General features: G+C 43.5%; 1 protein-coding gene across 1 annotated transcript in view; it reads left to right on the plus strand.

Moving 5' to 3' along the window:
* The window catches only part of LOC124509832 (uncharacterized), a 78,997-nt gene extending 67,098 nt beyond the window's left edge, over window positions 1-11,899 (plus strand). Inside the window, exon 5 of the mRNA XM_047076449.1 lies at window positions 11,328-11,899. Within this exon, the coding sequence (XP_046932405.1) occupies window positions 11,328-11,628 (301 nt within the window). The 3' untranslated portion in view covers window positions 11,629-11,899. The remainder of the gene's footprint in view (window positions 1-11,327) is intronic.
* The last annotated feature ends 1,468 nt before the right edge of the window (window positions 11,900-13,367 follow it).

Genomic DNA, 13,367 nt, shown 5'->3' on the forward strand with positions numbered 1-13,367 from the left:
TGATCTCTTTAAAGACCTTTGGAGAGTATCTGTCATTGATTTAAATTTTCTTGCTCAACAGTGCACACTCCATGTAATCAATCTGTTTATAATCAATTGAACATCATGGAATATCACACACAAACTAATGATGTTCTTTACAACTGTGTTTCTGAAGAGGTACAGAAACAATAGACTTTAACGTTACAGTTAATTCCATGTGACTTCATTTGCCTTATTAATATCTCAATTGCCAGATGAATTTTCTCTTTCCCTTGTTGATGAAATTTAGGATATAGTTAAATGGATGGCTTTAGAATCTTTTCTCTGATATGCACAAAGCAGCTAGTTCCCATTCTGGTTTAAGAGACCCAAACCTAAATGAGACCGAGAGGGAAAAATGATGTAGGGAAAAATATTTTCAAAAAGCAGCCTTATAATTTAGGATACCAGTAAATTACTAGGAAGTTGTGCAACCGCTATTTAATGGACATGAACTAATTATAGCCCAAGAGTGGTGAGTTTCATCCTGCGGATATACAGTATAATTCCTTTTAGAGAAGCAATGACATGTTGTTAATACCATGCCATATTAGCTTATACACCCAAAATTTCAAAGAGATTTCTTAAAAGGGGGCATTGCAAAGAACCAGCATGTAGCAATCTGAGCCTTGGACTTTGAACTATTCTTTGATAGGTCTTTTGTAAATGAATCCACATAACAAAAAATCCTGAGCCGCAATTCCCTATTCTGTGACGTTTGTATCTCTGTAACAACCACTTTTGTTTATTAGTGACAGTAAAAATGACAATAGCCAACAATTCTTGAACCTTCACTTATTGCCAAGTGCTTTATCCTTAGTTCATTTAGCCCTGCCAATAATTCTGAGATAACACGTGGAAAAACGGTAGCTCAGAGAGGTTAAGGAACTTGCCCAAGGTCACACAGTTAATAAGTGGAGGAACCTGGTTTCAAACCTAGGTTGGCCTGTGCAGCATCACTCATCTTAGTCTGGGATGGCTAATTGTGCCATTATTAGTTTGGGGGCTCAGAGCGACGGTGATTTTCCCAGTACCTGGTAGCTCTCAAGGGTGTTGTATGCTTTTCGAAGGATAGAGGCAGCCTGCCTGTTAAGCTCTAAAGGAAATGTGTTTTGTACTTTTGATCAAAGCTTGTCCTTAGAGCAGGGATTTTATACCAAAGAGTCTGCCGAGTGCCGCTCCCGGGGCTTAGAACCTGCAGATGGTCCTAGGGTTCCTCAAGTCTCCCGAGCGGGAGACATATTTATTCAGATGTTGGGTTTCTGCCTCATTAGGTCCAGGAAATGCTTGGGGGGCGGGCCCAGTGTCTGAACTTGCTTGTTGATTCTAGACGTGGTGGTAAGACTAAAATCCCTTCGGGTCTTCCAAGAACTCAGCTTCTTGTCTGTAGCCCTTTGTCTCCAAGACCTTCTTGCCTATTGTAGACACTGGTCCTCTTTAGAAGTTGGAATTTATTTCTGAATGCCAACTGGGGCAGACTGTCAGGTGTTTATGTGCTCAGGCACAGGCATGAGATCCTTTCTATAAGGAGCGCTGCCCTGAGAGCGCTGCCCTGAACTGTCACCTGCACCTGTGCTCAGTATCACTTAGAATTGATTTCCTCCTTTCAGAATGTGACACCCTTGTGTCCTCCACGGTGATTCAGGTGTGTAAGGAATACAAAGCGAAAGATGTTAACACCAGTAAGTAGTATATAAACCTACTGTTTTTATCTGGCTGATTTTGAAGCATTTTCTAAATATGTACATGGTGATTTTTGACTAAAAGATAGAACTTTCAGATCTTTTAAACATTTGTTCATTCACCAATTCATTCATTTAAGCATCTACCATGTGTCATGAAGTTTTAGGCTCTGAGGTTAAGACCGATAAGGTCTCCGCTCTCACTGGGCTTATATTCTGATCCTGGTGGGGTGGCAAAATAAATATAGAAATAAAATATCAGGCTAATAATATGAGCCATGCAGAGAAATGTAACAGATGAAATGATATTAAATGCTAGGTAGTTCATTTAGCCCGGATGACTCGGGGAGGCCACTCTGAAGAGACGACCTTCAGGCCGAGATATGAATGGCAAGTAGCATCTAACCACATGATCTAGGGAGGGAATTTTAGGCAGGAAAGAGCCAACCCTGTTCAAGGAATGGGGAGAGGGCAGTGGAAAAGAATGTGGTGGACAAGAGGAAGCAAGTTTGTTTGTTTGTTTTAACTTATTTATTTGAGAGAGACAAACACAGTATGAGCAGGGGAGGGGCAGAGAGAGAGGGAGACAGAGAGAATCCCAAGCCAGCTCTGAGCTGCCATCACAGAGCCTGACATGGGGCTCAAACTCATGAAACTGTGAGATCATGACCTTAGACAAAACCAAGAGCCCGATGCTCAACCGACTGAGCCACCCAGGTGCACCGGCAAATTTTTTTTTTTTTAATGCTTATTTTCTTTTGAGGGAGAGAGAGAGTGTGTGAGAGACGGGGAGCCAGAGAGAGAAGAGGGAGAGAGAATCCCAAGCAGGCTTCCCGCTGTCATCACAGAGCCCAACACGGGGCTCTATCCCACGGACTGTGAGGTCATGACCTGAGCTGAAATCAAGCGTCTGACACTTAACCTACTAAGCCACCCAGGTGCCCTGAGAGGAAGCAGGTTTTAATCGACATTTAGTCTTCTGTGCAGGACTATAGCCTCACCACTCTTCCTTGTTAGACACTTAACGTCACTTTCACTTACTCCTTCCACAAGGATGTCGTGAGTACGTCTGCTGTGTGCCAAGCACTGTTAGTACTAGGTGTCTAATGATGAAGAAGATGGAGTCCCTGTCCCCGGGGAACCTCGGTCTTGGGAGGGGGCTTGAGAAGGAAGCGGACATTTACAACGCAGTGTGATCGGTGATGGGATCAGGAGAAGTGCAGTGGGCTTCGGAGACAGACAGGAAAAGCATCTATCCTAATAAAGGGCTAGGCCATCAGAGGAGCTTCATGGGGTAAATGAAGCCTAGTGTGGGACTCCGGGCACAAGGAGTGACTGGCCAGACAAAGGGTGGAAAGAAGGTGTTGTAGGTGGAGGGATTCACTAAGTAAGGGTTCGGAGTCACAGGAGAACGGGGCTCGTTTGGGGCTTGCACGGTACAGTCTGGATAGAGCAAATAACGAGGGCGGGCAGTGAGTTTTGCAAGACCTGCCAATTGTACCCAATAAAGCAATGCATGGATACATCTTTAAAAATTGAGGTATAACTGACATATAACGTATTAGCTTCAACGGCTTGACATTTGTATGTGTCACAAAATGATCAATGCCGAAAGTCTAGTTACCATACATGAATGCACAAATACATTTTTTAATTTCAGAAACACGATAATATAATGAGATGAAAGATCAAAGAACATAAAGAGGAAAGAAACAAAGTATTTGTGGTTTTCAGGGAAGAACTTTATAAAAAAATTTTTAATGTTTATTTTTGAGAGAGAGAAAGAGAGAGAGAGAGAGAGAGCGTGTGAACAGGGGAGGGGCAGAGAGAGGGGGAGACACAGAATCCAAAGCAGACTCCAGGCTCTGAGCTGTCAACGCAGAGCCCAACACAGGGCTTGAACCCACAAACTGTGAGATCACGACCTGAGCCGAAGTCGGACGCTCAACCGACTGAGCCACCCAGGCGCCCCCAGAGCAAGACTTTTATTCTGCGGGCACTCTTGTATCCAAAAAACAATTTTTAGAAGTTCAAATTCCGTTTACAGTAGAACTCAAGATTCAGAAAGGAGGTTCTGCTTTAGTCTCTTGCTTGATCCTGGCATTTACTTTTGCAGACACCCCAGGTAAAGCATGTGTCACTTGTTTTCAGTAACTGATACAAGCACTTTTATAAACAAGTTATCTTGGTAACAAAGGATATAACAGCAGCAGGAAGGAAGGTCAAGAAGAGACTAGCATTACTGGGGGAAACATATAATGCCTGACCACTTTTTTTTTTTCCTGGGGAGAAGTGTTTTGCCTCAGAAAATTGTCACGTGGCTATTACTTTGTTCTAGCATACGCACTGAAGCTGGGATTTCGGAAGTACAGAGTTCCATTGTTTGTATCTGTCCAACACACGATCATTGGAAAGTGAGAAAGGAAAGGAATCTGTTCCTTGTATGTGAAGCAGAAATGCTACATCCTGACCCTGACGGGAAGCTTAGTTTCTGTGTTGTTCTTGTCAAGCATTTGAATGCATTTGAAAACTCCAGAGCAAGAAGGCATGCGTTCAGTGTGCTTAATAGAATTAGATTCAGGGAAACCACTTCATTGTGTGGTCCTCCTAGACTGGTAGACCATAACCTTCTAGTAATCTATGAAATATTGTCGTTGAGTAGCAGGCAGAATCTTTTCCAAGGTGACATCTCATAAGGACGTGTTTTAAGCATTTGAAAGATGAATGCTTTGAATCGAATGTGCCTTTCCTTGTATCACGAAAATTTGGTAGATTCTCAAGAGCTCTCTGGAAGGTTTGGGGAAAAGTTTGAAGAATTAAGGAAGAGTATTCTTTGGATGAGCGTGAGCAAGTTGTGTATGTATGTGTTAATACATACACAATTATTAATGAGCAACTTTTGCTTACCTGAGACAGTTATTAATTTGTGTGTGTATGAAAAGACAAGACTTCTCAGGAGGCTGTATAATAATATCTCTTTCTTTTTTTTTTAATTTTTTGAATGTTTATTTATTTTTGAGAGAAAGAGAGACAGAGTGTGAGTGGGTGAAGGGCAGAGAGGGAGACACAGTATCTGAAGCAGGCTCCGGGTTCTGAATTGTCAGCACAGAGCCCTTTGTGAGGCTCAAGCTCACAGATTGTGAGAGAGAGAGAGAAAGAAAGAGAGAGAGACAGAAAAAGCACAAGCGGGGGGAAGGTCAGTGAAAGAGAGAGAGACACAATCCGAAGCAGGCTCCAGGCTCCAAGCTGTCAGCACAGAGCCCGACGCGGGGCTTGAACTCATGAACTGTGAGATTATGACATGAGCGAAGTCAGACGCTTAACCAACTGAGCCACCCAGGCACCCCAATATCTGTTTCTCAATAAGAATTCTGATAAGGTCATCGATTTCTATATATTTTTTTGAAGAATCCAGACAAAAATTACCAAGTATTTTGTGGCTGTTATTTGTGTGTGTGTTTCAAACTATTCTTTATGGCAGAGAAACTGCATCTCTCTCTCTATATATATATCTTCATATCTCTGACTATATATAAAAATAATACTGTGCCAATTCAACTTAAAATGATTATTGTATAATGGTGAAAGGAGGAGAGACACTAAAGTTTTATTTTGTACCCTGATTAAAGGACTTGCAACAGGGCTTCCTTCCTCTTTGCAAATAACCGACATAGATTGTCCCTAAAGTCAGGGAACAGGCAAATACTCATAATGGCATTGAAAATATCTTTAATCTTTACAAAGGATCGCATAATACCTTTTCCACCTTTCTGGAACTTTGTATTAGTGAGCTGCTTTGTGGAAGGTGCTTTGCAAGAGAAGCCCATAGCATGTGGCAAGGCTGATCCTCTGTCCCAAAAGCTCTGCTCTCACACCCTCCCCACCACTCCCAACCCCCCTCCCCTCCCCCCCCCACCCCAGCCCTGCCCTGCCCAGAGCAGATTCACACATCCTCAAAGGGCACTCTCTCTGAAGTTGAAGTTATTTCCTATCTTCGAAAGGGCAAGCGACAATACAAAGTAGCAAATGACAAAAGCTCAAAAGGATAGTCAGTATCGGGAGAAATCACCACAGGCTGGGGGAAGTCAGGAAGGCTTCCTGGAGGAGGTGGGCTGTGGACTTAGCTTTTAAAGGAGCAGCAGGACTTGGGCCAAATGCACAAGATGAAGGGGGACCATTCTGGGCAGAGGAAGACTTCTACCCCTATCTGAGTGCCACAGAATGTAATAACGAAACTCTACCAAAGTGCCCTGGGAAGTGCAGGCACCACTCAGCACTTCATGTGCCTGATTTGTAAAACCGGGGATCAGACTCTAACCTCAGAGGCCTCCAGTGGCTCTGTGGTTAATTGTGGTTTATAAGCATCCAGGCTCCCTTTCTCTAGAACAAACTACAAAAACATTTGTTCTAATATTTGTTCAGCACAATCTTATCACAAATCTCACATTTCTGAGTGGCGGATCTCGGTCATTCTTCCCTTTTCCGGTGTGAATCTTCTTGTCTCTCCTCTGGGCTTTTTCTTTCTCTATCTGCTGATTGAGACTAAACTGATCATTTAGCACATGGCAGGAAGCGGCGGGTGCTGAATCATCATTTCTTGCCTAATCTATTCTCACGCAGCTGGCTCCCTCGCAGTCCTTCAGCCTAGATGAAGAGAGAAAGAGGGAGAGAGAATTCAATTCCCAAGTCAGGCACTTGAAATGAGAGAAGGCCTTCCTGCCCTAAGAGGTGTTCAGAGGGGTCCGGCATGACAGATTTCAGCCAATGCTGTGAAAAAGGCAAGAGCCACCCCTGTGCAGAAATGGGCACCGTGGCAGATGCTTGACTGGATGCTTCTAGATTTCACAACATGCCAAACACTGAGAGTATAGGAGTATATTCGAGAAATTTCAGAAATATGTGGCCACATCTGCCCAGAGCTGTGTTACTCTTCCCTGAATGACATTGATTCTGGAATTTCTTACAAACTGAATTTTAAAAGTTGAATTCAAAGGGCTGTGGTTATTGGAACATCAGGGTCTACTTAGGAAAGTCTGCTTTGGGGTCAGCTCTTTGGTTCCAATGTCTTGTTCTCCCACTGTGTGTGTGTGTGTGTGTGTTCACATACTAAGTTCGTGTTTACTTCTCAGACCAATCCCAAGTGAGTGGAACTCTTGTTAATAACTGAGATCTGCCATGGGGCTCTGGATTAAAAGATTTTGTTGCCATTGTTGGGATTGTTGTGATTGTTGCAACTGGCATACTTATACGACTGTGGTTTCTTTGCCAATCTCATTGTACTAAAAACAGTGAAGACTGGTGAGGCTGCCAGGTGGAAGATTTGAGATTTACATTTCAATCCCTCTGACATGTTGTAGCTCTACACCTTATACACACACACACACACACACACACACACACCCCGAGAAGGAGAAGGCAGAGACGCGGGCAGATCAGACATCGTGTTAAATAAAGGGGACTTGCCTGTAAGTTTCCTGAAGGACAACAAAGTGCCCAGGGCCGCCCAGATCCAGTCTAGGATTCTTTCGAAAATTGGGTAGAAGATGCTTGAACGACCATTGGAAAAACAACCACCCTACAAGTGTGCAATTGTAACATTAAACTGGAGCTTCTTGGAAAACTTACAGAATCATACGTTCAGCAATGATATTATTTTTCATGAGATTTGGATAAGGCGTTTTAAAATTAACTTAGAAGCAAGGCATATAGTAAGTAGGGGAAGAAGGGTGACCCAGGAAACATCTCGAGGTTTATCAGGAGAACCTGCATCCTTGTGTTTCCCTTGAACACTTATTTTATTGTGGAAACTTAAAAAATCGTATTTACTGAGAATAAGTTTAAAAAATACAAAACTTATCTTGATCTTTCTAGCTGTTGCTATGGTTTTGAGTAATACATCATTAAAGCCATGGCACTCCAATGATGTATTAAAGTAATATATCATAACAATGCCACGGCTTTGATGATATATTAATGTAATACATCGTTAAGGCGCCATTGGCCCCATGATGTATTACTCAAAACACTACCAATTGGTTAGATCAACACACAGGGACCTGTGTGTTAGGGACAGGAGAATGGCAAATGATTTTGGACCAAAACACAATTGAACTTCTCAGAGATGTCTCACCTACAAAAGCAGTTCTGTAAGATTGGATAGGCTTCAAAGGCTCACTCAAGAGTGGTGGGGTTGAATTGCAAGTGAAGGGCAACAAAGACATCTGCTCTGACTACATAAGAAACCTGTGCCTGGGGCCAAGTTTTCACGTGGGGCAAGAGGAACATGCCTATGTTTTGCCTAGCAACAAGCCGTGTGCTTTAGTTGCATAATCTCATTTCATCCCCACCGAAATGCTATAAGATATTATTAACTTGATTTTAGAGATCAGGAAACTGAGGTTAGAGAAGTAAAGTGAGGTCACATAGCTGGTGGGTGGTTGAGCCAGGATATCTGCTTAACTCTAGGGCTGAGTTGGGTGGGTTCTTTCTCATTTTGTGCCCTCAGTTTAAGGCAGTTATTTTTTTTTTCCTATTTCTAAAGGTAAATTGGAGAATGAGCTCTCTTCCCTTCTTCCCCTTTCACCATCCTCACCTCCTCACCTCCCTCCCGCCCCCCACCAGTCTATACAATTTCAAGAGAAGGCATTTGGAAAGCAGATCTGGAAAGCTTGGGCACTGCTAGATATGCATTTGGCAGCTATCTTTATTCTCAAGGTCCTGCCAAATGTCTGACCCATGGTTGAGGGAGGAATGGCCCCTGGGAAGGCGGTGCCAGTGACCGAAAGCTTGACCATGCCCCTTTGTTCTTCTCAACAGCTTCCTCCCACCTTCCAGGCTTCCACTCTTGCTCCCACTACAGATCCGTCCTTTACACAGTAGCCAGAGCGATCATTTAAAAACGCAATCCTATCATGTCACCATTTTCCTTAGCTCTCTTCAGAGTCTTTCCACTACTCCTAGAATAAAATCTGACCTCATGACACTGGTCCCCAAAGCCCTGACTCTTGTGGGGCTGCACTGATTTCTCTCCTTGAATGGGGTTGGTGCTACCTTAGAGTTTGGCATGAATTGATGACCTTAACTAGCTTCTGGTTGCTGCTTCTTCCTTGTCAGGTGCCACTTTAGATGCTACCTTCTCAGAGACCCTGTCCCAGATCGCTTGGTCACCCTTTACCACATTTCCCTGCTGTTCATGTCTTATCAAACCCCAATGTTTGATTGTTTACTTATCTGTTTATTGTCTCCCTCCTAGAGACCCCCAGTGGAGAAAGTCTGGACCTTGTCTCTTGTGTTCCTGGCTGTATCCCCAGAGCTTCGGACAGAGCTTGGCACACAAGTAGTGTTCAATAACAATGACTAAAACCAAAGACTGTATGATTATTGATTGATTGACCAATAGTGAAGGCAACTATTGGGTGAGAAAGTTCAAAGATGAGTTTGCTTGCAGTGGGCAATTTTGTGAGTAGTAAGGAGTCCAGGGTGGGGATGGCTCAGGGTGTCCTAGATTTTTTCTTTTCTTTGAGACGATAAGGAATTGTTTAAATAATAAGAACATATATGCTCTTCTTGTGTTCTCACCACCTCTGCCCATCATTCTCAGCACATATTTTATGTTTTAAGGAAAATAATGCAATTGAATTTCGGCCTGCCTGATTCTAAATCCCCTGTATTCAGGTGGGTGATTGCTCAGGTAGAGGTGATGTAAGGAAAAACCAACAGCAGAGAGCAAGGGCCACTCTGCCAGTGAGGGAAAGAGCAGTGGGTTCAAGAGAAGGTATGTAGAGACTCCAGGGAAGCATGCCTTTGAACTATTGTAGCACTTTTTCAATAACCTGAATACGAAATCAAGACACAATTGCCAACAGTTCTTCCTTGCAGTCCGCCACAGACAGCATTTCATCATTACCCTTGGTTGCAAAGTTTTTCCAGCAATTATTGGTAATATACGACCAGAGTCCACGGGGTTGCCAACAAGGCCAAGTCTGGCCTTGCATAAATGTCATGGCGCAATAGGAACAGCTAGGTAAGGTAAGCCAGTGGTATTTTTCTTTCGGGTTTTCCAATTCCTTCCTTGTGCACCTGCCTTTGAATGTATTCAGACCAAAAAGTCTAACACTGAACCACAACGCCTGCAGCTTCTGTGGTCCCCAGGAGCCCTGCAAGTCTTGACAGCCAGACACAGTCAGGGGCGTTGCTATAAGCCGTAGTTGCTACGGGTCACAGCAGCCTGTCACTCTGCGGGTGAAGTGATGGGAGGAGTGTTCAGAACTCACAGATGCCTCTTTGCCATTCTCTTTGATCTATGCACACTGCCTGCAAGATGCCTCGTTGTCACTGTCACTTTCTGTTTCAGGCCTTGTTGACGGGTCTGAGTCTGCGGTAGGTGGGGGCAAAGGAGAGCGGGGTCTCCTTAGGGTGGGCCCCAGGCAGAGCCCCCAAATTTCCCAAGACTTATGAGTGCTTGGAGGATTGGGGCTGGCAGAGGAAGTGCAGAGTGAGAGAGGGAATAGCTAGCGCAGGGCGCCCCGAGCCACGCTGATTCTGGTCTCCATGAACCAATGTGGTGGGCAGCATGTCACCGAGCTCCTGGCCACAAAGTCAGGCGTGTGATCTGACACCTGTAAGGAGACAAACGTGGACATCTTCCACATTGTGCACCTGCCTTTGAATGGTTAGAAAAGTCTAACCAAAAGTTAGACTGTTTGGTCTGATATTTCCTCCTCCAGCTGCGTTTCCGGCATGGCTATGTTTGCCAATGGGTTAGAAATTCACATTGAGTGATGGATATACTGAATATGCTGTTTCAGATGTGATGGGAGTGATGTGCACCTAGTTACAGAATTTCCATGTCTTGTACAGCAGACTCCTTTTTCGTAAGAGACGGGTTCGTGAGTGGTGACCACCAAAATGTATACTTGGAACCACATTTGCCGCATGTCTAAAAAAAAGATGTTAGGGGCACCTGGGTAGCTCAGTTGGTCAAGCATCTAACTTCGGCTCAGGTCATGATCTCGCGGTTCATGAGTTTGAACCCCACATCGGGCTCTGTGCTGACAGCTCAGAGCCTAGAGGTCTGTGTCTCCCTCTCTCTTTGCCCCTCTCTTGCTCGTGCTCTGTCTCTGTCTCTCTCTCAAGAATAAATAAAACATTTAAAAAAATAAGTAAATAATTAAAAAAAGATGTTGAACAGCTCTTAGAACTAAGGGGGGAAAAAGAAACCTTGGGACGACAAGCCATTTTTACCTATTTAAGTTTCTGAAAATTACTGCTGACGCCATTTAAGAATTTCTTAACAATTTTTTAAAATGAAGAACATGAGAAACGAAAGGAAAAAAATAAATGGGACTGATCACTTAGAAGATTTCTTTCATCCTTAGAATGGTTGCCCTATTCTAGTAAATATAAAAAAATCAAGTGTTAGAATAACAGATTTTAGTAAGACTAAATTGATAGAGCTCAAATCAGCGCAAGGAAGAATGGAATTTCTTAGCACATGGAAAGTCTAAGATAACAGAAAAGTAATTGAAAAAGCTTCTGAATGGTTGGCCCAGGTGCTCGATGCCCACGGGAACTTGTCTCTCATCATGTAAGTTCTGATTTCCTCTGTTTTTGTTTCATTTTCAGGCAAATCTCTACCCAGGTGGTGGCAGCAATGGCCACAGCAGTTATAGACATTTGTTCCAGTATCTCTGCACTCAGACAGGGAAGGGGCACCTCTCCAGGAAATCTAGCAGAAGTTCTGGGAGCTGCTGTCATTGCCCATCCTTGGCCCACTGAAGCAATCATGACAGTTCTGTGTGCTTTCGCCAGGCCAAGGTCAATGCCCACACTTGGAACTGGAGAAGAAGGTTCGGTTCCCCAACGTGAAACCTATGAACTGAGGGGTGGAGGAGAATGGTACCCCCTCTACACCCTGCCAAATTAAGTCCTGTTACTGAAAGGAGGGGGGAAAGGATACTGGGCAGGCAAAAACAATTGTGCACCAGAGTCCTTGTGTCCATAAAGTCCTGTAATCTCTACACCTGCAGTCAAGGTCCAGATGGGACACTGGGCACCACTCCCCAGCCATCAGGCTACATACTATCCTGTGACATTCCTTCCCCATAGTTTCTCAAGGCTGTTTCTTATTTTAGGTAGTTTTTTTTTTTTAATGTTTATTTGTTTTGAGAGAGAGAAAAACGGAATACATGCACACAAGTGGGGATGGGACAGAGGGAGAGGGAGAGAGAGAATTACAAGCAGCCTCTATGCTGTCAGCACAGAGCCTCATGTGGGCCTTGATCTCACAAATCGTGAGATCATGATCTGAGCCAGAATCAAGAGTCGGTGGCTTAACCGACTGAGCCACCCTGGCAACCAGGTTTGTTTGTTTTTTAATTATAAATGTAAATTATCATGGTAAAAAAATTTTAATAATAATATTATAAAATGGAAGTAAATACCTGTCCCTCACCCACTAACCACCTATCACTAGTCCCTAAGGTGATCAAAATTGTATAGCATTCTAGAAAATTTCTCTATTATACAAATACCTAATTTTCCTTTTCTTTATCTTTATTTTGTTGTTTATTTATTTATTTTAGGAGGCGAGGGAGGGGCAGAAATAGAGGGAGAGAGAGAATCCCAAGCAGGCTCTGCACTGTCAGGGCAGAGCTCTAAGCAGAGCTCAAACCCATGAACCGTGACATCATGACCTGAGCCAAAATGAAGAGTCAGACACTTAACAAACTGAGCCACCCAGGCACCCCTTCTTTTCTTTATTTTTAAAGAATTGATATATTATGCATATTGTCCCCCAACTTACTTTTTTACTTAATAATATTCTTAGCATCTTTCCATTTCAGCACAGACATTTTTTTAGCAGCTGCATAATAGCCCATAAAATGGATGCACTATGCATGAAAAGATGTTCAGCGTCGCTCCTTATCAGGGAAATACAAATCAAAACCACACTCAGGTATCACCTCACGCCAGTCAGAGTGGCCAAAATGAACAAATCAGGAGACTATAGATGCTGGTGAGGATGTGGAGAAACGGGAACCCTCTTGCACTGTTGGTGGGAATGCAAATTGGTGCAGCCACTCTGGAAAGCAGTGTGGAGGTTCCTCAGAAAATTAAAAATAGACCTACCCTATGACCCAGCAATAGCACTGCTAGGAATTTATCCAAGGGATACAGGAGTGCTGATGCATAGGGGCACTTGTACCCCAATGTTCATAGCAGCACTCTCAACAATAGCCAAATTATGGAAAGAGCCTAAATGTCCATCAACTGATGAATGGATAAAGAAATTGTGGTTTACATACACAATGGAATACTACGTGGCAATGAGAAAAAATGAGATATGGCCTTTTGTAGCAACGTGGATGGAACTGGAGAGTGTGATGCTAAGTGAAATAAGCCATACAGAGAAAGACAGATACCATATGGTTTCACTCTTATGTGGATCCTGAGAAACTTAACAGGAACCCATGGGGGAGGGGAAGGAAAAAAAAAAAAAAGAGGTTAGAGTGGGAGAGAGCCAAAGCATAAGAGACTGTTAAAAACTGAGAACAAACTGAGGGTTGATGGGGGGTGGGAGGGAGGGGCGGGTGGGTGATGGGTATTGAGGAGGGCACCTTTTGGGATGAGCACTGGGTGTTGTATGGAAACCAATTTGTCAAT

This window comes from Lynx rufus, unplaced genomic scaffold (genome assembly GCF_022079265.1).
Source record: "Lynx rufus isolate CCGP_SWC_20201006 ecotype Redwood Valley unplaced genomic scaffold, mLynRuf1.p SCAF_15, whole genome shotgun sequence".
NCBI classification, from domain to species: domain Eukaryota; kingdom Metazoa; phylum Chordata; class Mammalia; order Carnivora; family Felidae; genus Lynx; species Lynx rufus.